This window comes from Taeniopygia guttata, chromosome 7 (genome assembly GCF_048771995.1).
Source record: "Taeniopygia guttata chromosome 7, bTaeGut7.mat, whole genome shotgun sequence".
NCBI lineage: Eukaryota > Metazoa > Chordata > Aves > Passeriformes > Estrildidae > Taeniopygia > Taeniopygia guttata.
This window is the reverse complement of record NC_133032.1, coordinates 11,154,175-11,179,063: the sequence shown is the minus strand read 5'-3', so window position 1 is coordinate 11,179,063 and position 24,889 is coordinate 11,154,175. Positions and strand designations below refer to the sequence as shown.

General features: G+C 49.1%; 2 protein-coding genes across 9 annotated transcripts in view; both read right to left on the bottom strand.

The window, feature by feature from the left end:
* Positions 1 to 358: 358 nt before the first annotated feature.
* The window catches only part of TTLL4 (tubulin tyrosine ligase like 4), a 26,850-nt gene continuing 2,319 nt past the window's right edge, over positions 359 to 24,889 (bottom strand). The window contains exons 1-19 of one of the 7 annotated variants that reach the window (XM_041717608.2): positions 21,257 to 21,376; positions 19,168 to 20,419; positions 18,377 to 18,486; positions 17,896 to 17,959; positions 15,817 to 15,941; positions 15,313 to 15,423; positions 14,318 to 14,394; positions 13,494 to 13,688; positions 13,328 to 13,410; positions 12,119 to 12,247; positions 11,364 to 11,486; positions 9,260 to 9,358; positions 8,566 to 8,700; positions 7,700 to 7,837; positions 5,794 to 5,896; positions 5,026 to 5,236; positions 2,710 to 2,780; positions 2,042 to 2,124; positions 359 to 1,245 (exon numbers count right to left, since the gene is read on the bottom strand). In XM_041717608.2, coding sequence (XP_041573542.2) covers positions 1,104 to 1,245; positions 2,042 to 2,124; positions 2,710 to 2,780; positions 5,026 to 5,236; positions 5,794 to 5,896; positions 7,700 to 7,837; positions 8,566 to 8,700; positions 9,260 to 9,358; positions 11,364 to 11,486; positions 12,119 to 12,247; positions 13,328 to 13,410; positions 13,494 to 13,688; positions 14,318 to 14,394; positions 15,313 to 15,423; positions 15,817 to 15,941; positions 17,896 to 17,959; positions 18,377 to 18,486; positions 19,168 to 20,363 — 3,195 coding nt within the window. In that variant the 5' untranslated portion in view covers positions 20,364 to 20,419; positions 21,257 to 21,376 and the 3' untranslated portion in view covers positions 359 to 1,103. Of the gene's footprint in view, positions 1,246 to 2,041; positions 2,125 to 2,693; positions 2,781 to 4,499; positions 4,705 to 5,025; positions 5,237 to 5,793; positions 5,897 to 7,699; positions 7,838 to 8,565; positions 8,701 to 9,259; positions 9,359 to 11,363; positions 11,487 to 12,118; positions 12,248 to 13,327; positions 13,411 to 13,493; positions 13,689 to 14,317; positions 14,395 to 15,312; positions 15,424 to 15,816; positions 15,942 to 17,895; positions 17,960 to 18,376; positions 18,487 to 19,167; positions 21,377 to 24,889 lie in introns of those variants that run through there. The other 6 variants (XM_072932073.1, XM_072932075.1, XM_072932074.1 and 3 more) reach the window with 6 other exon arrangements.
* Positions 21,257 to 24,889, bottom strand: part of STK36 (serine/threonine kinase 36) — a 19,109-nt gene continuing 15,476 nt past the window's right edge. Inside the window, exons 27-28 of one of the 2 annotated variants that reach the window (XM_030278315.4) lie at positions 21,453 to 21,722; positions 21,257 to 21,340 (exon numbers count right to left, since the gene is read on the bottom strand). The gene's annotated coding sequence lies outside the window, so the exon portion shown is untranslated. Of the gene's footprint in view, positions 21,341 to 21,452; positions 21,723 to 24,889 lie in introns of those variants that run through there. The other variant, XM_041717606.2, reaches the window with a different exon arrangement.

Here is a 24,889-nt window from a genome sequence, read left to right as displayed (position 1 = left end):
CACTGGGGGGACAGAACCCTGAACCAGCAAAGGCTAGCTCTGGGCACCCGACCCTTCCTACTCCTTTTGTAAGGTTGGACTGCACTGTTCCCCTTGATTAATGATGCATGGGATAGTCCCTGAGACATGAGGAAGACTCCAGACCAAAGCAGTTATGCTGGAAGCTGCTTTTCCATGTGGGGGGGTGTATTTACCTGCCATAGGGCAGCAAGAATTACCCCAAGCTCTGGGAAGGACAGGGAAGTGGGGTGGTAGCACAAACCCTCCCTGTATCAGAGCCTAGTGAAGCATGGGAAGGGGTGAGCTTCCCACCAGATACAAAAAGGTCAGGGAAAGGAAGGCAAATGAGAACCAGGAGAGCAGTTAAGTGTTAAAATTTAATAGAAATCCTTGAGAAACAAAGGGAAAATCGAGAGCAAACCCAAGAGAAGAGCACTAGCCTGCAGTCCATGCACACATGCTGCAGGGCACACCAGAGAGCCAATGGCCTTGAGAAGGATGCTCCCTCCCCAGCAGCCCCACTGCCCCCACAACAAACGGGAGCCATGCTGGTACCCGTGGTCTCTCTGGAGCTGCAATGTGCGAGCCTGAGGTATCCTGCAGGGCCTGTTGCTGTGGGAGGTCAGGGTGTTGGCACAGACATTCAGAAAGGAAAAAACAGGGCAGTTTTACTCCCTCTCAGGCATGAGGACTGGGGACTTATCTCCAGGGGCCAGGCTACAGCAGGGCAAGAGCAGACTCAGCTGCCAGCAACTCAGAACACAGACACAGGCGAGCAAGGGCTCAGCCTGTGCTGACTGAGGACAGAAAGGGCAGGCTCAGCCAGCTCCCACACAGCAAAAAAAACCACCGTGTCAGGCTTTTAGTACAGTCTGGGGCAAAGGCCAGATAAACCCCCACTTCCTCAAGCTTTGCCACTTCCTTTAGAAAATGAAATCACACAGGTTTCCTCTTTGCCCAGGATAATATCTCTCTCTACAACCAGCCCCAAAACAAGTGTGCAGTGCAAAGGGCTCCCATAGTCCTTGCTCTAAAGAGCCAGCTCCTGTCTCTTCCTTTGAGGTAGGTTGATGTGTCCCCAGGGAGGGACGGTGGCTGCTTGGTCACATCACCAGGGCAGTGTCAGAGAGGCAGCCAGCAGGTCTCTGGTTGGCTCCATCAGTGCACTTGTTGAGAGGTATGCTCTGAGTGGGGCTGGGCTCCAGGCATCTTGTGAGATCCTCACCAGCTGAAGGGAGGCATGTGCTGCAACAAAAAGGAGACCCTGAATTTCTTAGGGACAGTGAGAAAGGACTAAAAGACCCATGGTGCAATAATCATCTGCTGCATTATGACACGTGGACTCAGAGATAGGGCTGCCAGGCTCACCTGCTCCATCTCCCATTCCAGGCAGTACCACTGACCCCAACAGGTATCCCAGTTTCAGTGGGACTGCAGGGTCACAGCTTAGTCTCCCTGTGTATAAACCCAACTCCATCCTGGCCTCAGCACAGGAACAGTGATGACCTTTCTCTTAGAGCCAGAGATCAGCGGTGTGCCTCCCCTTCACTTTGTCTCACCCAGACAAACTCCAGTCCTCCACCTCTGCAGGAAGCTGTCAGCAGCCCAGCTTTGCTCGGGGAAGCTGGGAGAGTGCAACAGACCTGGAGACCTCACTATTCCCCCAGCCAGTGCTGCAGCTGAGAGCCTCTGCTCATCATTAACCACATCAGTGTCCGCAGAAGTGATACAAGTTCCAGTGCGGGGAATATCTTGTCAGCATGTTCTGACCATGACAGCTCCAAGCATCACCTAATCTGGCTGTTCTGAGCTTCACTCCCATTTAAGTTGGGTGTACAGTGCCAAGGAGACATGCCCAGTTGCACAGACATCATGCCAGCTCCATCTGTTGGCTCCTCAGAGAGCAGAGGCTTCAGAGCCTGCAAACCAATCTGCTCCTCTCCTAATAAAGCTGCTTTTTGGGCTGCCAGTTTTCTACCATGACACCAGTCCAAAAGCCACACGATGAACACCATGAATGTCACGGCCGGTGCAAACTCACCCCAGTCTGCCCAGTTCCAGTTTGCTGAAGCCATTTGATTGAATGCTACTCTTCTGGAGGAAGAATGACTTTGGCAATGACCACTGTGGAAGGAGAGGAAAACAACAGAATGGCTATTTAAGTAGTGGCAAAAATCCCTCAAGCCTGCTGTGCTTTGCTATAGGCTGCCCTAGAGAGCTTCAGCTAGAGCTGCCTCACTGCTGCACATTGTCACTGCCACCAGACTGTTCCCAGAATAGCAAACAGAGCAATCTTTGCTCTCTGCCTAATGAATCCCTCTGCTGAAAGTGGGAGTAGAGCATCTCGAGGTCAAGAGTGGGTTTCTGTCAGAGAAACATTCTGCTGTAAGGCACAGGAGTGACAGAAACGACTCCCTCATAGAGAGGAAGAGTGGTCAGGACAGGTGCCAAATATGTAGGGCTGTGCCCAGTAAACCCAAGGATATTCAGATGCAAAATACTTGGAGAGCTGATATACTGCTCATGTCTTCATGTTTGTAAGAAATAGGGCAGCATGGGTTTCTCCAGACTCCTGGAGGCCTTGGCAAAGAGGGAAGAAGGCAAACAGGTAAGACAGGAGCCAGAGGAAGCAGAACAAGCAGGATCTCTACCCAACTCTGTGCAGGTAAACAACCATTCTCTGCCAACCTTACCCACAGTTATACACACCATTTGGGCCAAATCCGTCCCTGCCCCAGTGTGGTACCCTTTGACACACCAGTTCTTCAGTAGCTCCAGACCTGGGAAGTGACAGAAGACAGTAAGCGAGAATGAACAGCCAGGTTTACAGAGAGTTAAGCTTTCCCAGCTCAGGGCACGCAAATATGCTGCACTGACCACATAGAACGTGCTATGCAATAACTACTTGAACACGTGCTTGAGCACCAGCCAGCAAACACGGGGTAAACCAAGGGCGTTCACCCTTTGTACGAGCAAACATCAGTGCGTGGGCTGCTGCAGTGCTTGCCTCCTCCCAGGGAGCCAAGACATTCCTTGCAGCAGACTCAGTGAAACAGGAAAACTGGGGCAACACAGGATTTGCCGAATTAGACCAGATTGGCTGTCCCCCTGAGCCCAGGGTCTGCCAACAGCAGTACCTGATTTGGGCTGCACCGGTGAAAGTTCCCACTGTGCAAATGTAGAGCAGCTTTGCTGTCATTAACCCCTTTCCCAGAGGAGGGCAGCTCAGACAACCTCCTACTTGCACAGCACTGATCAGCTGCAGCATCCCAGTGTATCATTTCCACCCTACAGGGATCCATCCAGAGCTCAAGATGGGCTGAGACTTCACCCCTGTCAGAGGGTAAGACTGGCACAAACTGAGATCGTCACTGGTATGACTGGAAGGGACCAATCCTATCACCACACACAAGACATGGTGCTCCAGAGCACAGCAAGGTAATTTTGAAGCAGAGTCATGTGTTCAACTGCACTGAACAGGCTCCACTTCCTCCAGGGTTTCCTGCTAGCTGTCCCCGCTACAGCCAAGCACCCTGCTCTTGGCCAACCCAAAAATACTGAGAAATCCAGGACTACTTCCATTCTGTTTTCTTACTTAAGAGCCTTAGGATCATAGCAGAAGGCTAGGGTGACTTGAGAATTAAGAACCAGCAGAGCAATGGCTAGTCCATTGATGCTGTCCAGCTGGCATTACTGTGGTTTTCTGTAAGATACCAGGAAAAATCCTTGCTCTCCAAAGCCTGTTCCTTGGTGACCTTTAAGCAAGCCCCAGAGCCTCATTAAAAAACTCCCACATGTTGGGGGCCAAGAGGAGCAGGGCGGCTCAGATGTCTTGGCCTGATTCTGTGCAGCAGCCTGGGCTTTGCATCTTGCAGGCTAGGGAAAGAGGAGTGCCACATGGAACAGAGAGGAATAGGAAGGGGATGGGGCAGGGTGAGTTCTGATCAGAGGTAAAGAGCAGTGATGGGATAGAGGAAATCTGCTCACCTAGCTTTTTGAGGGAAGCTGGAGCACTGAACCAGGACCCTTGCCTGAGAGACAAAGTTCAGGGCAGCACTTCAGTGAGGACGATGACAGAATCTTTCTTCCAGTTGATGGAAGATCATCCAGCAAAGATATTAGTGAGGCAAAGGATTACACATGCTGACAACACAGCCAGAGAAGGCTATGATGTTACCATCTCTCTGTGAAAGACTCTTACTGACCCCTTTGATACTTGCTTTAACACCAGTGAAAAGCGACAGAACCATTTTTCTTCTTTCTCTCCTTGATAGCCAGGTGAGGAGCACACATATAGTCACTGCAGTGCAGGGCCAGCTCCTCCAGAAGCCTCTCCATCTAGATCAGATTTTGGACGGAAAGCCCTGAGCCACAGTCTCTTTTTATTTTCTCTAACCCTTCATGCTAGACCTCACTGACTCTCTCCCCCAAACAGTTTATACTGCTGCCCTGATAGAGGCAACCCTGGGTGAAAAGGAATTGGTCCAGCCCAGCTATGCTTCATTAAAGGATAATGTTTTTTATTAAAATACAGAATTGTGTCCTGAAAGGATGGAAATGTTACCTAGATTTCTAGTGTTTAGGAAAAATTTCCATTTGTACACTGACTGTATTTCATCCATTAGAAAGCTGCAGGAGACCAGGGAAGAGGCCCAATTTTTCCTTCACAGATCACTCGTCAGAAGCAAAGCCCGGCAAATCCAGCTGTTTCTCCGCCAAAAGAGAGCAGAGAAACACAGTAAGAGGCCAAAACTACAGGTTGAAGGCAAAATCCCAGTCTGCTTGATGCCTAGGGCACCTAAAAGTGCTGGTTCTGTGTGTGCCAGAACAGCCATCACCTCTCATCAAGTCAGAATAAGCTTTTTGTGATATTTGAAGCAGTCTGGGAAGGTAACACATTTCCTAGGGGTTAGCATGCAGGCAGGCAGCTCCCCCTCAACATGCGTAGCTCAGAAATCTCCCACGACTGCTGGCAGGCAGCCTGCCTGAGTCAGGTGGCTGTGCCAGGCTTTGGAGGGCAGTTACCTTTGTGTCTATTCAAGTAGTATTTGAGCTCCCACTGGGTCACCAGGATGTTAAAGTAACGAGGCTGCTCGAAGAAGCGCAGGTAGCGCATGGACATGTGGCTGGGGAACACCCGCTCGAACTGCCCGCGCCGGGAATACTCATCCTCCGTCTCCACCAGGATGCGAACGTCATCTGGAGTCAGGATGTCCAAGACAGAAGAATAAAAATCCTGCAGACAAGAGCAACCCATGGTCAGGGAGAAGCATCTCTCAAGCAGAGGTGTCCATGTGTCTGAGATCTTTGGGACAAAGGCCACATGGAAACTGTGGAAGGAATCTAGGCTCAGTGGTGACACCAACACTGCACAGAACTGAAGAGAACATCAATTCTGCAGCCCAGCCTCTCTTAGATACACTGGCAGGAGCCACATATGGCCAGTGGCTCTACTAACCCAGCATGGGGCTCAGCTGGCAAAGGCTATAAGAGCTGCACAGACACATAAGGAGGATCAGGCAGTGCTCAAACCTGCCTGGGGACTAGTGGGTAATGTGTCCCCCACAGCACACATCTATTTTAATGTAAAGATGAGTCAGTGAGACTGTGGCTTAAGCAAACCCAGTTTATTTCTGACCAGCTGTCTTGTAACCCACTGGAGCCCAAGTGCACCCCATCATCTGGCTGACTCCAGAGAAGAGCACAATCTGAAGAGGGAAGAGGGACATGTGGGACTGGCTGGGACATGGGCTTGGCATGATGATGCAAATAACAAAGGAGGTTGTTTTGTACCTGGTCAGGTATCTTCTGCATCAAGTAATAGGCCTTCTTCATCTTCTCTGCTCTCAAATGCTCAGATATTGGCTTGGACTTTTCCTTCAAAGCATTGCCCAGGCTGAAGACACAAGAGAGACAATAGAGCATTTAGCAGAGAAGACAAAGTCCTGTCATGGCAGAGCTGCTCCCAGCAACTTCTGAGAGAGTAACGACACCCGCATGAAAATGACATGGAGGAGAGAACACTTTCTCCAAGAATTTCACTAGTTCCGAGATCAGTGCCTTGTGCACCAGCACAGATCCTGGGAAGAATGTGGGCAGGGAAACTGGGAGGACTCTGCCAGCCCCTCACTGAGGCATTTCAGTGTTCCTTCACCCAAAAGGGGAGCCATCACCTCACACTCACACAGGATGCAAGAGAGTCAAAGACACACCATGATGTGATTCACAGCACATGAAGCCTGGTGGGATCTCATATTTACATCCTACTTGGAACACAGTTTCCTAACTGCAAGAACAGGGACGGGGGTACAAGTATCTGGTACTGGTACCATACAAAGAAGAAAATTCTTATATCAAAAATTTCCTCTGGCAATATCAAAGTACTCTCAGGACTCAAATATAGCCACATGCCATGGGAAGTCCTGGTCTTTTGTACTACCTGACCAGCAACCATCTATTCTAAGTGCCAAATGAACTATTCGGAGATGCCAGAATCTGGGAGATATTTGTTGAAAACCTTTTAACCCATCTATTAATATAGCTTTTTTTTCTGCTGCTGCAAAACTTGTCAGTTGTGTGCAGATCCAAACAGTGAGAGCAGAACCTTGAGTCTGTGCTCCATGGTGCTTGGGAAACATGCAGATCTACTGGAATTCTGTCCATATGCAAAAATACCCCTTCATACGCTTCCCAGGGCAGGAAATACAGTTAAACAAGCTTGCTTCTGGATGCAAGAAATCTGGTAATGCATCATCTGAACCATGTTAAGGATCCATTTAATCCCCTGCAGGTCGTTCTGAAGACACCTGCCCTTCAGCACTTCCACTGGAAGTGGCAAACCAGCATGTGATCAAAGCACCGCAGACGAGCTGGTGAGAGCTCCCCATCTGGAACAGACCCATGTTCCAAGCTTCTTCACTGAAGGCACTCAGAGGGCAAGAGTCCCATCTTTTGGCATGCCCACACATCACTGCATGCTGGTGCTTAACCCAGCAAGCTGATCCTTCAATGACATATGGCCAGCAGCCATTCTACTGCAGGGAACAGACTGGTTTCCTTCCAGCCATCAGGTTTGAAACCAGGGTAAACCCTAGCTGTGGTGAAGCACAGAAGTCTTAGGGGCCTGACTGGACACACACCCAGGAATTAGCATTCTGCAAAAAACAGCCACGTTAGCTGCAAAGTAAGACTGCGCACACCTCCACCCATAGGTTGGCAGTATGTGACACCTGCAGTCCTGCCTAAAGAACTGATCACTCCAGCATTTGCAAAATAACAGGTGCTCCTCTTGCTCCAGGCAGCAGCATGTCAGTTCTGGTAAGTCAGAGGGTAAGTGGATCCAGCCCCAACAGAGCCAGCCAGTCCTCCAAGCAAACAGAGAGGCAGTGAAACTTAGCATCATATTAGTTCTGGCAGGGGGAAGGACAAGAGAGCACAACTTGACTAACTGCAGAGCAAGCACAAATTACATTGGCCTCACTTCCAACTATGGACCTGCAGAGATGGCATAAATCCATTTGCCTTGATGAGACCATAGGAACCAGACACTCTGGCAAGTGGGCAAGTTCTTTGGACCCACAGCTGAAGCACCAGCAAGCACAGGCTCTCAACAGCTAGCATTTGCTGGGCTCCAAGCAGCCCCACCAGATGAAATCCCTCAAGAAAAATGCCTGCTTCTCCAACAGAGAAGGGGGATAACCTGTAGGTAGAGCCACTTCTTGTCTGTGTCGTTGAAGCCACACTGTCCATGCCGGGCAGAACAAAACCAGCGAGGTTGAGGAGGTCCCGAATCATCTGGCCCTTGATGCTCACATCCAGTGGGGAGTTGGAGTGGAGGCTGCAGAGAGGAAGCATCATAGCAGCCTGAGTGCTAGAATGGAGGTGTTGAGCCCCATGGCCCCAAGATCAATGCCTGGGTTATCACTGACTGAGACACAAACACCAGCCTGTCCCTTGCCTCGTGAAAGCAGCAGTAAGACACCAAGAGAAAAATCCTGACAAAAGCTCTTTGAAGGGGAGGTGCTTCTTATCAGAAATAGTTAATTTTTCCATCTCTCCCCAAGTTTGCTAGAAATAGACAAATCCATGCCCAGATCCCTGTGTACATGGATGGCTCTGTGTACAGCTCATGCCCACCCACTCTCGCAGACAGGAGGGGCTCGGTTGCACTGCAGCTCCCGGCCCTGCCTGCACAGCTGACACAAGGCCGGATGCGGTCAGGAAGTAAAGAATGGTGCACAAGGCAGTGGAACTGCTGACTGCTTCTGCCCACGCAAAGAAATCTCTGCCATCACCCGTTCTGTACAAGACACATCCCTCCTTGCCTTCCTTTTTTAACACACTTTTCCCTGGCTCTAGCTGGAGCATGCCCAGAAAAGCTTTCTGAACTGCAGATTACTGTTGCTTTCACAGAGAGGGAGGGCTTTGATTCCTGCAATCTGGTGAGGGAGGCTTCAAAGCCTATGATCTTTCAGCACAGGCTACAGGGGACATTGCAAGCCGAACTCACTTTGTAGTAAGAGAAAGGCCATTATCCACTCTGCTGTGGCTCAGAATATGCTTTACCTTGGGGAAATATTGACTTCTAAGATCCAGGGCTTGAGGTTTTCATCCAGCATGATATCAAACCCAAACAGCTCATGGCAACAATACGGCCGCCGCACGTACATCTTCACCAGGCTGTTCACGTAGGGCTCAGAACTGCAAACCAAGAAAAAAATGCTTGTTTCCAACAGTCAGACAGACAGCAGAGCTCTGGCTGTTCACAGCACGTGTTGACAGCTCTGGAAGTGTAATGCAGCCACGTGCTGCGTGAGCAGGTGGGCTGAGGGACCAACACAGGCCTGTGTGTTGCTGCTGCCTCACCACCTATGGATCCAGCACTGCATCTTGAACATCCCTGCTGTGTCAGGTAGCATAGACCTCTGAATACAAGATTTAACCTGCACCAGGGACCATTGTCTCAGGCTCCCAGGCAAAGCAGGGGAGCAGGTGGCAAGCTGGGCAATTTTGGGTACACTGCAACTTCCTGGCCTTCAGGCAGGTCAGGGAAATGTAGGATCTATTTACTCACTGCAGCTACTGTAGCAGGAGTATAAGTAACAGGATGAAAGGAGGGATCTGCAGAGAAATACCAAAGCCAACAGCAGTGATACCATTTCAGTTAAGAGCAAAAGGATCAGCCTGAGATGGGACTGGACAGTCAAAAGGGCCAAGGTGCACCTCACAGACACACAGAGCAAAGGGTGCCAAGACTCACGCAATGATGGTTTTGATAACAATGTCCTTAATCTTCTCCCAGATGGCCTCACTATTAACTCCCTTCTGGGTCAGGTAACTCCAGAGAGCTTTGAGTGCCCTGTGAGAGAGAAAGCAAAGGAGGTAGCTCCACAACTGTGGGGATTTTTGAAGGAATCTTGAATGAGTTAGAGATGGGATTTTTCAGTTGTTTTAGATAATGTGCTTTATTTTTTTTTTATCTTCTACATAGGTAGGAAGGGTGAGTTTGGTTCACATCTTTACTGCATGGTTTAGAAGGTCACAAGACCCCAAGTTACAAGACCTTTTAAGGATTTATTGACTAATAAAACACTGCTAACAAAGATATTTATGTTTTTTACCTAATTTTTAAATATTTTGTCTTATGGACTCATTACAGTGTAAGCTTTCTTAGCCAATCATGTTAAGATACAAACTTACACTAAACTCTAAAACTCTACATTTTCTTCCACTTAGTTTAATATGTCTCTGTTGCAAATTATAAACCTACATTCTCGCTTCTAGCACTTAAGTTTGGAAGCTTTTCCCAAGGTCTCAGATCAAATCCTGTGTTTAATTTTAGGCTTTGGCTTACAGGCCCGAAGTTCTCAGAATTTCTTCCATTTTAGATTCCAACATGTAGCCCCTTGCTGCTGGTGGTGAAATCAACAGAGAGGAACCCTGACAGCACTCTTCCCTGGCATGGCAATCCTCCTGACATCTTCAAACCTCTCAGTTCCTATTTACTGCTCTCCCCAGCCTGGCCCCTGGTTTTGAAGGCCCAAGCTAATAGGAACATGAATCTGTCATAGACTTCTCTCAGCACAGTCCCAAATTAGCACATGAGCAAGGTAAGTCAGGCCCAGATCTTCTCTTCCCTCCCCCTCCATGTCCTCAGCAAACCTCCCCTTCCTGCAGGCCTTCCCCCACAGCACTGCAAACAGCTCATCAGGAATCCAACAAGACCCCAAAAATGTTTTAGCTAAAGCCACTTCACTGAGGCTTCAGGGATGAAAAGAATTTCTGAAAAATGTGGTAACAAGATTGTATGGAGGAGCATCTATGCTTTTTACAGGAGTTTCCCACACCACACTGAGTGTTGCAAACTACTCTGACACTGAGCCAAGGATGCTGAGATATTTCTCAAGTGAGACCATGTGGCTAATGGCCAGGAATCCAAAGGTCATGCTTCCTGCATAGAAGATGGAGTGGATTACAGCCACACTTATCTTTAACACAGAAGCAGCCAGCGTTGACTTGCATGCAAGTATGGGAAGCCCACACAATCCCAACTCCACGCAATTGCAACTGCTGAGAGGCAGCAGACCCTGCTAAAAGTCCCAGTGGAGGAAGAGACCACTGTGGAGCAGGTCCAGGTCTAAGTAATCCGGCCAAAGCAAAACACCTTCTGCAACTCCCTTTGAAGTGTGGTAGCTCTGCCCAGGCTGAGAATTGAGAACTCTATCCTGCACTATTTTTAAAAGGGTTCAAACACCACTATGGAATCAGAGACAAGTTTCTGGGGCTTGCATCCATTCACCCATGGGACAGCAAGGAATGGGAACTCCTGCAAAATTGCAGCCCTCCTCTCAAAGGCCTAGAAATGGCACCACTGCTCCCATTCCCACTGAGTAGCAAAACTTAACAGTTCTGAGCCAGGGTTGTCCCCTTCTCTGCCTCCACAGCGAAGTCAAGAATGAGATTGGCAGAAGCTCCCATCTAGCCAATTTAAGCATCACCCATTCGATATCTAACAAAAACCAATCAGATTCTGCTTTAAACACATCCCATCATCCCCAGAATAGGGGAAGGGGATGAATGAGCAGAGATGAATGCAGCATTGGAAGCAGGGAATGGCACAAACACAGGCAGGATGAACAGCTCTTACAGCTCAAGCAGCAGTGGACAGGATGAGTGAGAAGCCAGGGAGACCATCCAGATTCCATTGAAACTAACTCATGCTAATATCACTCTGTTCTTTCAGTTTCCCAAGTGAGAGCAGATGACACAGAAGGCAAGTTCAAGTTTTGGCTAAGAATACTGAAAAAAATCTGACTTAATGGGAAATAGAAAGAGCTGCCTCATACCCTAAAAGCAGCACTTACCATTTGTGTCCCTGACAAGCAGTCTCATCCGAGTTGGATTTGTACTCCGTGTTCTTCTTGTTCACACTGTAGTTGGTCAAGTGCATGAACTTGTTGCTGAGGCTCTCCATTGAGGAGGAGTACCTGGAAAAGGCATGGGGAACACAAGCTGTCCGAGACCAAAGTGGCTGTCCCCAGGTCCATGAGGCAGGCACAGACTTTGTTCTCATCACAGACCACTCTCAGCCATTCACCAGCCCCTCTACCTGCAGCTCTCTGTCCCCACAGGTCCAAAGCTAATGGAACAAAACATGAGACAGAACAGACTGTCTTGGGACAGTGGCATGCAATCCCACCCTCCCAGTATATCTTCAAGAAATAAAAGCCAGAGTATCAGTGAGCAGAAGCACTGATGGAACTCCAACAGCCTGAGGCAATACAATGAAAACTGGAAGAAATGTCTCAGTTTCTGGTGTGCCAGATTTTATGCAGAATGAAGCACAGACAATATATTTCAAGATATTACATTATATTGCTTTACACTGAGCTGATTTTTCATTGGGAAGGTTGGATGTAGGCAGCATCCTCTCACACTCCCTTTCAACAGTCACCTGCAGCGACCTCGTGTGTTTCCACACTGCCTCTTAAACAAGCAAGATGCTTTAAGCATCACCCTTATAGGGGTTGACTCCTTCCTGCCCCAGCCAGGATGGGTACTACAGCCACAGATGCCTGGGCACCAAGGCAGCCCCCAGCACCACTCCTGCACAACCTACTTGCAGCTGGCAAAGCGAACCAATCCATCCTTGAAGAGGTACACCCTGAGGGGATCATAGCAGGTGACGTAAACATAGATCCTCAGGTCAAACTTCTTCCCACCAATGAGGTAGGGCTTGTGCAGATATCTGCAGAGGGAAGTAAGCATATAAGGGTTAGGATTTTCATATGCAGGAACATCTCGAACCCCCAATTCAGAAGCCCTGGCAAAACAAGGGATCAATGCAGAAGCCTTTTTGCACAGCATTTCCAAGTCAATCACATCACAGACAAAATGAGAGAAAGAGCAGCTCTCCCATTCCAAAGAGCTCCTGCAGCACAAAAGCAGTGTTTCCTTCAGCTCAGTTCCATTTTGAAGAGATTTTCTTCAGTTTTAAGCCACAGTAGCTCTTCACACCCACAATGCTGATCGCAATTTTCAGGAACATCTAAGACATGCAGTACACCACAGATGGTTTTGTACAGTAAGAAGAAACAGTTGAGTATTTTAATCCAAATCATTTGATTATTCATCTGTGAAGTTCATGATTTTCTACAGGGAAGTTTAGCTCTTTGCATGGAAAGTGGACAGGGAGAACTAGCAAGCAAGCACAACAGTTCCCTGTCTGCCAAACACTGCAGTTTTCCTGCCCTCACAAGAATCTTCCCAGAAAGCAACCTCAAAGGTAACTTATTCCACTTTTCTGCAGAAGGGGAGGAGACTGAAAACTCTGTTATTTCAAGAAAATCCTTTGACTAACATCTACATGCACTGAGGCTCTTACTGAACCATTCTAACTCGGGTAAGAACAAATCTTTGACAACTGCCACCTCTTCCCTGGGACTTCTCTTCCCACTGTGCTTGTGTGAAGTGGATAAGGTTTGTTTGTCTCCAAACACGCCAAACCCCAGAGTACAGAGCAGTGGGAGCTGGATCACAGCGGAGCTGAAACTGTCCACCTGCCAGACAGAAGCTTCACAAAGCTCATGAAACCAAGTTGTGTCTGAGACCTCAAATACCTACACAGAGACAGCAGCAGTCCAGTAAGTCTAACTGCAGAGCCAAACTTCCAGCAGCAGGACAACCAGGCAGTCTCCAGAGAAGTCTCCAGATACAAATCAGGTACTTCTGCTTTGCCACACACTGGCAGGGGCCCAGAATTGGCCAGAGATACAAGACACTAAGAAGTTCTGGGCTGTGGGTCAACCTGGGTTTTATATTCACTCACCTCTGTACTAGCAGTGGTCTCCTTTTCGGGAGCTGGCTCCATTTGTGGATGACCTGGATACCAATGCCTCTTGCTGATGCTGGCTACAAAACACAAACAAGAAAGGATCAGATCTTCTCCCTACACTGACAAAATGACAGAGGATTGAGTTCTGCTTTACACCTACTGGTTTCACAATCCATTTCTGTCGGCTAGCTCCTTCCTCCCATGCTTTCCTGAGTAATTTGATGTCCTGGGGCAGGATGAAGGATTGAGGGAAGAAATTAAACTCCTTTTTCCCACAGCGAGCCTGCATCTTTAACAGGTTGCGCCACAGACGGTCCTTCCTTCCAATTTGAAATGAACCAGGGAAGTGGTTTAGCTGGAAAGGAACACAGATGCTATGAGATCTCTCTGCTTCCCAAACTCCTTGCCCACCCCTTCCTGCTCCCTTGGCAGAGGATACATCCTTTCTGAATGCAGTGTGACAGTCTTTGCTCCCCTCCCAAGATTGCACCCAAACTTATTCCACCTATTCCTGAAGCTTTGCATGGACAAACTGCCTCGTTTAGAGAATCACAGCTCTTCAGAACAGGTATGTACTTGTGACAGACACCAAACCTTTGGTCCCTCGCAGGTTCTCAAGCCATGAGCCACACCTGACTCCTCTGTGATTAGAGTAAGGAACATGCCCTTTGCTGCACTGGCAGTGAGGGCACTGTACCTACCCCTCAGTTCTACAAGAACTGCTTTAAGCAGCAATGACTGAATTTATAGAAGCTCAAAAATAAACACAATTTGGCTACAGCTTCAGTATGTACAAGAGCCACCCTCACAGCAAAAATGCTCATCCAGCTATGCCTGTCTCTTGGACTCCTCTCCCAGTTCTGGAAAGGACACTGCAAGGACAGTTTGCACAGCAAACACTTGACCCTGAGGAGAGGGGCACCCAAACTGCTTCCAACACACTCTCCATGCACATGAAGCAGGTCAGCGAAAAACAGCCCCTACCTTTTGGTGCTCCCTGATGGCTTTGAAGCCAGGGGATTTCATGTGGTGGCCCCAGCAACCCAGCCAGTCACTGCTTTCTGCAGGAAAAAACAGAAAAGCCCATGACCAAGTGCCCTGCCATCCATAACACCCTCTCAACCCTCAGCACCCCATCTCCTTGGGCTAGCAGGATGCTGCACAGCTATAGCACAAAGCACTCATACTCACTATTGCAAAGCTGCCAAAGCTGCCAAAGGGCTGAGTGGCATCCTGTTAACCAGGTGGGTCATATTGTTGCAGATATGACTGGTTGCAAGGACCTGAACAGATACAGGGTCAAAGGAATTCCTTTAATTCCCCAGCATCCTGACTTCTCTGCATTACAGCTGGCAAATGAAGGAGTTGGCTAATGAATGCTGTCCTGCTGAAGGACAGGTAGGTGTGCCATAACTTCTTAGGACTTCCTCTGCCCTCCGTGCCTCATTATAGTCCGGAAACAGAATGTGCAGAGGTCTCCTGATACATGCAGGAGTCCAATAAATACTTCCAGGAGATCACATTCCAGAGAATGGACCATAGCTGCAAATGCTCAGTGCTTCTCCTACACATCTCTTCAAGGACAAGATTCCCAACCCTGAGAACTCTGGCTATGGTGAGAAGATGGCTTCCTCTTCAGTACATGGGGACAAGGAGCAGCAGTGCTGGGCCTGGCACTACATGAGGGCCAACCTACTCACAGTGGCAAGCCAGAGCAAACCTGCCTCACATCCGCCTCGGCTCCTGACAGCCCAGGAGCAAGCCCTTGTGCTCTATGCCAGGAACAGGCCAACAGGGAGATCAGGCCCTGCTGGGACCCACAGATCTTGGATACTGCAGGTCAGACAGGCAAAAACGTGAACCCAGCATCTCGCAGTGCCAAGCCAGGATTGCTTCTGCTCTGATCTTTGCAGGCATTCTGCCTTCTTGGGCCCATGCCCTGGAGGCAAGGAAGGACACAATGTTGCATCCCAACTTACTTTTACTAACTCTGAAGTGGGACCTGCCAATGGTTTGCTTCACTATGTTAGGCGTGAGTCTGCACATTTTCCATCGCAGCAGTTTCCTCTGCTCCCAAGGCAGCTTTTCCACTAGGAAGGCAAAAAGTTAAAGACTGGAGGAAAACAAACACAATACTTGGATTTAATACAGCTGCAAAATTCTTATGGTTTGCTGCACAGGCACCAGGCCTGTAGATGAGGGTGCACAGCTTTCACTGCAGAACTGTCATGGAGCAGGAGACTCCACAGCTGGGGGAGATCCAGGACACTGGAACATTTAGTGGCAGCCTGAGTCATGCTCCAGACAATGGAAGTAACACAGTTTACTGCAGTCATTTGGATCTCACAGCAGTGTTGGGTCTCATCATGGGAAGGGTTAAGGGAAGCCACTGCCGGCCAGCTCCAGGCTGTGTGCTGGCACCAGTTGCTCCCTAATAATGGGCTGGCCACTCGTACCTTGTGCAACAACAGCCCCTGGCTCACCTGTCTCATCCCGAGTACTGAAGTAGATAGTTGGAGGCACATTAGGAAATAAACTGCAGACAAGAGCTGGTTTGAGCACTTTGTCTTGAGCCTCAGCAGGCTGGGCCAGGCACTCGATGCAATTCCTAAGAAAGATGAAGCAGTAGGCAGCTGGCTAAAAGTGAAAAGTAACAAAGGAAGAGGGAAGCCAGAAGGAGCCTTAATCTAGTATCAGGAATTTGCACCATCATTGCAATGTGGTGCAAGCAATGGGCACTAAGGTCAGTGACTCAGTCTGCAGTAATGAGGGGATGAGTCTGCAATGAATGCACATGCCAAACACCCACTGTGGGGTTTGTGATTTTCTGGGACATGGAATGACAAACCCTATAACCTAGTACAAGGGAACAAGGGGTGGAGATTCTAATACATATTATTTAACTGTTGCAACCAACCCTCATAGTTTTGCTGTGTTGCGGGGAAGAGCAATAGAGTTTTACCCACTATATGTACTCCTTACCACAGCAAGCCCCAATACCTGGAAGGAGGGATAGAATTTGTAATGCTTCTATTAATGTTGTGAAGAAGTGAAAGGTAGGGTTTGCAATGAACATATATTCAAATATATGCCACTGTAGCCAGTGGAAGAAGCCACACCAGAGCAATCCAATAAGGAACAAAGAGCAGCAAAAGGAAAGGAACTACAACACACTATTGCCAATCTCTCAGGCCACCCCTTGCCTCACTGAAGAGACTGAGTGTAGCATGTCGCAAAAGAATTGGAGACCAGGCTGAGGGAAGAAGAGGTGTTTTATCAAAGTCCTTGGTTGGTTGTTTTTTTTCTCTTTTCAGTACTGAAATCAATAATTATAAATTCATTAATCGGCAAAGGATTATATTGGTTAACATTCTCTGGCACAAAACTAATTTTGCCCATGCAAACTGAAGGCAGGAGAAAGCTGCAAAGGTTTCAAGGCCAGGCCAGTACACAGTCTGCATGACACTCCTCCCTCCTTGCTGCAAAAGGCATTTAGCCCAAGCACTGCTTCCCCCACCTGCCCCAGAGGCCAACCAGACACATCCTGCCAGAAACAGCTGCTGGGCCAGCTTACATCACCTTTGCAGGACTTTCACAACCACATGTGCATACCCAGAGCCCTGCAGCACCCTAAGGCTCAACACTTGCTCACAGAAAGCCTTGCTTGTTTCCCAGATTAGTGATGACATGATAGGAAGCAGCAAGTTATCAGGCAGACAGCAAAGCCTGAGGCAGCCCTGGTGCAAGACCAGCTCCCACTGCTGGATGGGCAAAACCAGGTCCAACAAAGGTAACCCAGGAATCATGAAGGAAGGGTTCAAATGACCACGGGCTGACCAATGCTCCCCAAACAAAGATTCTCCCAAAAGTTAAAGAAAAACCCAGGCTCCAGGACTTGTTTCTAGGATGCTTTGCTGAGACATGAAACTCCAAGGAGCTTTTGCACTCTCTGGCCCAGGACACCTCCACTCTGCTTCATCTGCCGGGCAATGACACTGCAAGAGCACAATTTAATCCAGTAAACCTAACTCAGCAACTGTCAGTGCCAGTGAAATTAAGACCCCTGTTTTGCTGCAGTGGATGCACCCTTAGCACTTTATAGGCTGCTGCCTGTAGCAAAAGAGATAGTTCTAGCCTGCAGGGTAGCAAGGCTTTGGCTGGGACATTTGATCCTACCTTCACTCCTTTACCCCACATGCTACCATCTCCTCTGTCCCCATGGAGGGCAAAGATGACAGAATCACAGAATCACAGAATATGCTGAGTTTGAAGGGACCTACACGGATCATCAAGTCCAACTCCCTGGCCTGCACAGTACCATTCCCAACAGTGCACCATGTGCCTGAGAGCATTGTCCAAACGCTTCCTGAACTCTGTCAGGCTTGGTGCTGTGGCCACTTCCTAGGGAGCCTGTTCCAGTGCCCAGCCACTCTCTGGTGAAGAACCTTTCTCTAATATCCAACCTGAACCACCCCTGACACAACTTCAAGCCATTCCTTCAGGTCCTGGGACAAGTCTGGGAAAAAAACACCAAGTTCAGTGCACTGTTTACAGCTACTAACCTGGACACAGGTATCACGGAGCTGCTAGACAACACATCGGCATCAGAGGAAGCATCTGAGTCACCTGAAGGAGGAAACAAACCCAGGTTTTGTCTCTGTGAAGAGTGAATGCACACAGAGTTAGGAAAAGAAGAGAGGAAACAAATGCTGACAGCCAGCTACCCCAAATCCTTGGATTCTGGCTTTTGCCCACCAATTGGGGTCGGCAAAACAGGGAAGGGAGCGGAGCTGACAGCCCTGCACAGAGAGGAGATGGGTAAGTTCTGGAGAAGGACAGAGGTGCTGAGCCCTAGCTTGCTCCCGAAGGAACCCATGCAGTTTCTCCTGGCTGTTACATCACTTTTGGGTTCAGTACATCCTGAAATGAAAGCATGAATGTAAGACAGGAGGGCAGCTGTGCTGACCCCCAGCTCCCAGACAGCTCATGCACTCCCCACATTGAGGCATGGAGCACAGCCCTCCCTGAGGTACCAGCACTCACTGTCCTCATACTCCTCTTGACTGCAGCTCTCATCCAGGCCATCAGGAAGTTCTTCCTCTGCTTCATCCTGGGGATGGCTCAGCTCCAGCAGTGACTTCTCAGCAGTAGCACTGGGACAAAGGACATCACATCAAAGGAATGGCACATGTTTTCTGGGGCCAAAAACCCAGAAGCCCATGGGGCAGCATGAGATAATGTGGGCTGGAGAATGAGGGCACTGCCCTCTCCAGTGCTGATTTACAAGCACTCATCCTAAGCTAGCAAAATTGAGAGGCCCCAGACTGTGCTGAGAAGGAACATGTTCCAGAGCAGCTAGAAAGAAGAGGAAAAAGGACACCCTCTCCCAGCAGGAGAGCAGGAGCTTCATGTCCTCACACCCTCTCTATCCTGTATTAGCTCTGTGTTCTTTTATGCACTTATGTCTCTGACTAGGAAGGCCTCGTTCAACCGCAGGGTTCATTCAACATATCTGTAGAGCTTTCCACTGCAGGCAGGGCCCCCCAGCTGAGGAGAACAAACTAGAAATGCCACACAGTAATTCCATGCTGTGGTTGAAGGAGAAGGTGGGAACAGCCTGGAGCCATCCCGAGTGCCTGCATCAAGCTGGGGGTTGCAGGAAGGTCCCACCCACTAGGATGCTGCAGTTGGGTTTTGCACAGGGACATAGCCCATGGTTATCTGTATGGCCACCTTGTACTACCCACAGTCATCCTCTCCCAGCACATGCAGACACACCAAGCCAGCCTGGCACATCCTGCCACAACCTCCCTCCTCCTCCTGCCTCTACTTACTTAAGCTTTCCTGAGACCACAGCCTGGGCCCGTTTCTCTCCTTCTTCCAGTTGGATGGTGGACACCTGTGCTGCCACTTCAGAGATGGCAGCAAAGCGCAGAGGCTCTGCTCTTGCCAGGTGGTCCCCAGCACACAGAGGGCTCAGCATACCCACGGGACAGCAGTCAGGAGTGCCAGCACGCGAGGCCAAGGGACAGACACTGATCCGCTCAGTGCGGGCAGCAGCATCACAGGTGCCCGTAAGGCTCGAGTTGCTGTTAAGGCGATGGCTCCCCAGCTCCAAGTTCAGGGGAGAAATGGTTTCTTTCTGGGTGATCTGCACTCTGGCATGCTGCCTCCTCCTGCTGCTCTGGTTCGACAGGCTGCCCACATTCATAAGGCCAGAACTTTTGACTTGGCACCCAAAGCCTCTGTGTGTGGCAGCCTGACTAGGTAGCTGCTGCACAGCCTTCAAGAGGCTCTTGTCCTCTTCCTTCTCTTTTGAGCTGTGAAGTCTCCCCTTAGCACCTTCCAATGAGCACTGATCCTTCCTGAGGATCGCACTGCTTGCCACAGGGGTACGGGAGGGGATTTTGTTTTCCTCTGACACAACATTGCTGTTCATCACTGCCCTGTTGATCAGGCTGCTAGGGAAGCTGTCTCTACTGTCCCCAGAGTGGGACCGTGAAGCAGCAGGAAAACTCGGGGTGTTTTCCGCCTTTTTAATCTTCAGTGGCTGCAGAAAAGGCACTTTAGCACTGCTTGGCTGTAGGAAGGAGTTGTTATTGAGCACTGGCCTACAGAAGCTGGCAGCCTGCTGACCTGAGCTGAGGGCAGAGCCTTTGACCCCAGCTCCAGAGCGCTCCTCTGCCACCAGGCAGGGTTTCATCAGCAGGGAAGACATCACCCTTCCCGTGGCAGAGCCAGTGTCTGGAGGGCTTTGGAGGCTGTCTTCAGTGGGCTGTGCATGGCACAGTGATGGTGAGTGCAAGAAGCAGGACTGCTGCAGAGGGATCCATGAGGGCAGCAGGATGCGATCCTGGAAAGCACTCGCATATCTCTTCTCTAAATTCCAGACGGGTTTTGCCTGCTGTTGAGTGAGGAGCCAGGGCCAGCACGGCCGAGGTCTCTCTGCCAGAAGGCTGCCTGACTCCAGCCCAATGCTCTTCTGCTGTTTGGGACCCAGATTAGCATGGTCTGGTCCTGCAGAAGCCATGTAGAGCCATAGCCCTTGAGGCACAGTCAGTCATCTACAGCAGCATCTTTGCTGGCCTGAAACAAAAGTAGAGCATGAAAGACACTGTTGTCCTGTCAGGGAACAGCACCCAGCCTAACACTTATGAGGAAAGCAGGGTGAGCTGCAGGATGAAAAACCACATCTCCCATTTACTGAGCTCACCAAGAATTTCTTGAGACCAAGTCAAAGAATGGCTGGCATCTCACATGAAACCAGAGGATGCAAAGAACAATGTAAAGAGAGCCATCTGCAGGAAAGCTTGTAACCTGCAAACACACAGGAGTGCCTGACTACCAGCCAGGGCCACGGGGTAGCAGCTCCAGCACAGTCACCCTGTCTCCAACAAGAGGCTGCCTGCCCGGGATCCACATGGCAGCTGGAGCCCACTCCTACAGCTCTGTGTCTCCAACATCAGCTCCTGACTCCACCACAAATGCCAAAACATCTGCTTATTTTTTCTCCCTGCTTCTTAAAGCTTCAGCTCAGTACATTACACAACTACATGAGAACCTCAGTCCTTGCTTTTAAAAGGAACATGCTTCTCACTCTTGTAGAAAAGCTTAGTGAGGGCTAAAGGCTTCCTATAGAGCTCAGGACTGAGAAGGCAGCAAGAATCAAATGAGGGCTGTTCTAACATCAACACCTCTGTTTCCAGCAGAGACTGGTAGTACTGTGCACATACATTTCTCCCTACTGCAGTCCTTCAGAAAAGTCTCCCACAAGGAACAAACTAGAAGACCACAGAGCTGCAGATATAAGTGTCCTGAATCTTCCCAGAATTAATTATTACACCATACCTGCAACATCCTCTTGCCTGAGGAGAAGGGAAAAGAGAAAACAAACCACTAGCTAGTTATTGCTTTAACACATGCCTGGAGGGCCCCTGGATACAGCTGTGATAGGAATTTGTATTCCAAGCAGGCTGGCTGGTTCTTCCACCTTCCAGTTCTCACATGCTTGCATGTTAAAAAAAAAAAAAAAAAAAAAAAAAAGGTATAAAATGAAGGATAAACAGTGAATCAAGCATCACACTCTTCCTTTTCTTGCCATATACATACACACTCTCACCTGAAAGACAAGCCTCAGATGCAGCAGTTAAAGTGTAGCTTGGAGACCCTGAGGTTGCTCTGTAGCACCATCACAGTAGCTCACACCACCACAGGGCTGGGTCAGACAGGCCTACACCTGCCAGACCTTCTCAACCTGTGAATCAGCTCCAGTCTCCAGCAGATACCAGGTCAGCAGCATCTCAGCCAGAGAATGTAGGAGATGGAACATCCCATGCAGTATCCCATAGGAGCTCCACATCCTCAAGGAGAGCTGCTACCCTGGCAAGCTCTGCAAGGAAATATGGAAAGTGCCACGTCCATTCAACACCCATATAGCTGCATTGCTTATTAGCACTGGTACAGTCAAGCTGAGAACTCCTGATGAGGACAGGGCACCTGCATCCCCATGGGAGCTGCAGCCTAGAGGGGCTCCAAGCCCCAGAGAAGAGAATTCCACAACTGAGATGTACAACACTATTCCATTGCTACCCAATCTGCCTCCAGCAGCAAAGCAGGCTGTGTTGTGACATTCACAGCGATTAGCACAGAGCGAAGAAGCAGTGGCTCAGATGCCGCCACCTGCCCAGCTCAAATTTCCACCAGTAAACAAGGGAGTGAAGCTTGCTTTGGCTCATGCAGCTCCCCCCAGCTCACAAGCACACTCGGACCACAGTGACCCCAGCACACCAGTGAACATAGGTGTTAAACAGCAAATTAAAATCCAAGGAGAATGAGTGTTCTTGGTTAGAGAGTCTGTCACTGTGGCAGAACCACCTTAGCTGCCAGTTTGGCCATCGCCTGCACTCTCACACGGCTGTGAACGACCTTGTACAACCAGCCTGAAGTGAAAGCCATCTGTACCTCATCTCCACCCGGCTTTACAGCTATCAGTGGATCATCTTGCTGTAAAAATAAAAGTGATGTGGCCTAATGAAGCTGTAACAAGGGCCGTGAATCTTACAGTCAGCTTATACACAGGTGTAAAAATGCCAGCAGAAGTCCTGTGTGACCCTGATCTGGAGTAAGTGACAACGGTAACACAGATGTGACTGACACAGATGTGGGGGTGCTGCTGACAGCTGTGGCTGCCAGGGTGGAGGTCTGGCCATGGCACAGCCTTAGCTAACACTGCCTGGAACACAGCCCCATAGTAGCAGACAAAGATGTGCTGATCTTGCCCCTCTCTGGAGCAGTTTTGTCATGGAGTTGCAGAAGCATCTGGGCTGGCACAGGGGAGGGGCGTGCAGGAAGCAGTGGCTGCGTAAGAAAGCTGCAGGGACTTTAGTACAGCTTTCAGGTAAGGCCTAGCATGGCCAACAGTTAGTCACCATCACTGTTTTCCTGTGGAGACACAGGAGCTCAGAGATAGGGGCAGGAGGGGCACGAAGGATAAAAGGAAGATGCCCTCACAGGAGGCAGGTCAGGATGCATCCAGACTGATAGCACCAGTCCATGCTGCCTGTCCTTCCCCCCATTCACACCTCCTGCATGCCAGCACAGCCAACTCTAATGTCCACTTGAAAATTGTCTCTCGTCCTTACTGCAAGGACAGCTTGACAAAGCAGCTGCTGAGCATCCAGGAGACCTGATGGAGATGGAGGGAGGCACCTTCACAAGCCAGGCTGTGGTCACAACAGGACAGCAGCTGCCACATCTCTGTAGCTGTGGGCAGGAACAATGTCACCTCCCCCAGGGTAAATCCCTGCTGGTTACCAGCAGGTAAGTTTTCCCTTTATGTTTAATTCAGCTGGAATTTTGGGATGGACAAAGGTCACAGCTTGATGCAATCCCTAGTTCTGCCAACCCAACTTTATGAGAAAGGAGCCGGAGTCTATTCTTCATCTCACAATGGCAATAAAATTTTGAAATTTTATTGTAGAAACACGAGCTAGGAAAAGCCTTGGGTGAACTGGCCAGGCTGGAATTCAAACCCCACCAAGTAATTAATAGATTTTGGCTTGGACTTATTGACACACAACACAGAGGCCAAAGCTGTCACCGTTGGACACTGCTGGAGTGACTGTACAGCTGCACTTGCTTGCAATTATTCTGCCAGCACCTTTTATTGCCACACAGCTTGCTCACAAGTGTTGGGACGTCAGCTGGAACACTGCCACAGCCTGTACAAATGTGACATCACAAAAGCAGAGGGCCAACATGTGCCCCAGCCTCTGTGCACCCCAGTATGCATCAGGCAAAATCCTTTCTTCCAGCCTGAGCCGGCTGCAGCATGTGTTCCTCTAATGGCAGCGTGGCAGCTCCTCACAGTCCTGTTCCAAACAGGAAAGGACAAGACCTCAAGAGCCCAGGTATGCACATCATCCCACTGTTAGAAGAGTTTGACTGTGGACAAACATTTGGACAAAAAATTGGACACGTTTTAAGTATGTCACCAAGTTTGCAGATTGGTGACACACTTAAAATAACAAGAGCTTGTAAATGTATGCACTGCAAGCTGACCTGATAATGTGTTGTCAGTCACACACAGCTTAAAATCACAAGGAGGAGAGATTAGACAACTGCAATTGCTGTTGTTTTCTATGCCATTCCAGGGTGCATATTCTGTTCTGTTCTTTATTAGAAAGGATAACATCTTTTTCTAAACAAGACCCGAGTTTACATGAAGTTCCTCACTTGCAACTCTGGGAATTTTGATTAAAGCTTGAACAAGCAAGTTAACAATGCAAAACAAATGGGTTTTAAAACCAATATGCATTTAAAAATAAGTGTTTGTATCCCTTCGAAAAATTTAAAACTTTAAACAAGATCAACAACATTCACATGAAACCAACTGAGTGCCTAAAGTGCTCCAACAGCTCATAGCTTATTGTGTTCCAACAGCATGGAAACAACTCTCCCTCCCCTACACCAGCTCCAAGAAACTAGTGGCCTCAAGGGCAGTCACACACCAAGCCAAAGCACCTGAGGCCACCAGCAAGTTCAAGCTGAAGGGCAGAGGGTGTTGCTGGCCACAGTTTGTCCATGAGGACACAGCTCAGAGGCAGTTGGGCCACCGCAGAAATGCTGTTGGGTGCATCAGCCTGGTGTGTTGCTTTGCCCCACAATTAAGCATCACTGCTCCCTCTCAGCTTCATTATCATCCTTGCAGAACCACATTTTGTGTGCAAATCCAGAGGATGACAACCAATTTCTGTCCCAATCAAGATGTCAAGTTTTTGCCTGGCCACCCAGGTTAAAAAAAAACCAAAAAAAAAAAAAAAAAACCACCAAAAAAAAAACCACCAAAAAAAACCCAAACAAAACAGAAAACCAGAGGTTGAGAAATCAAACTCTGTGAGGATGCATCAGCAAATTCCACCTGCATCCCACGATTACATTTGTGCCAGGGCTGGTTGTTTTCATTCATCAGCTGTGGTGCTGAACTCCACTCCACACTGAATAGAGGAAGTATGAGGAGTGTGTATGGCTGCCTGAAACAACCCTTTACTTAAGCAG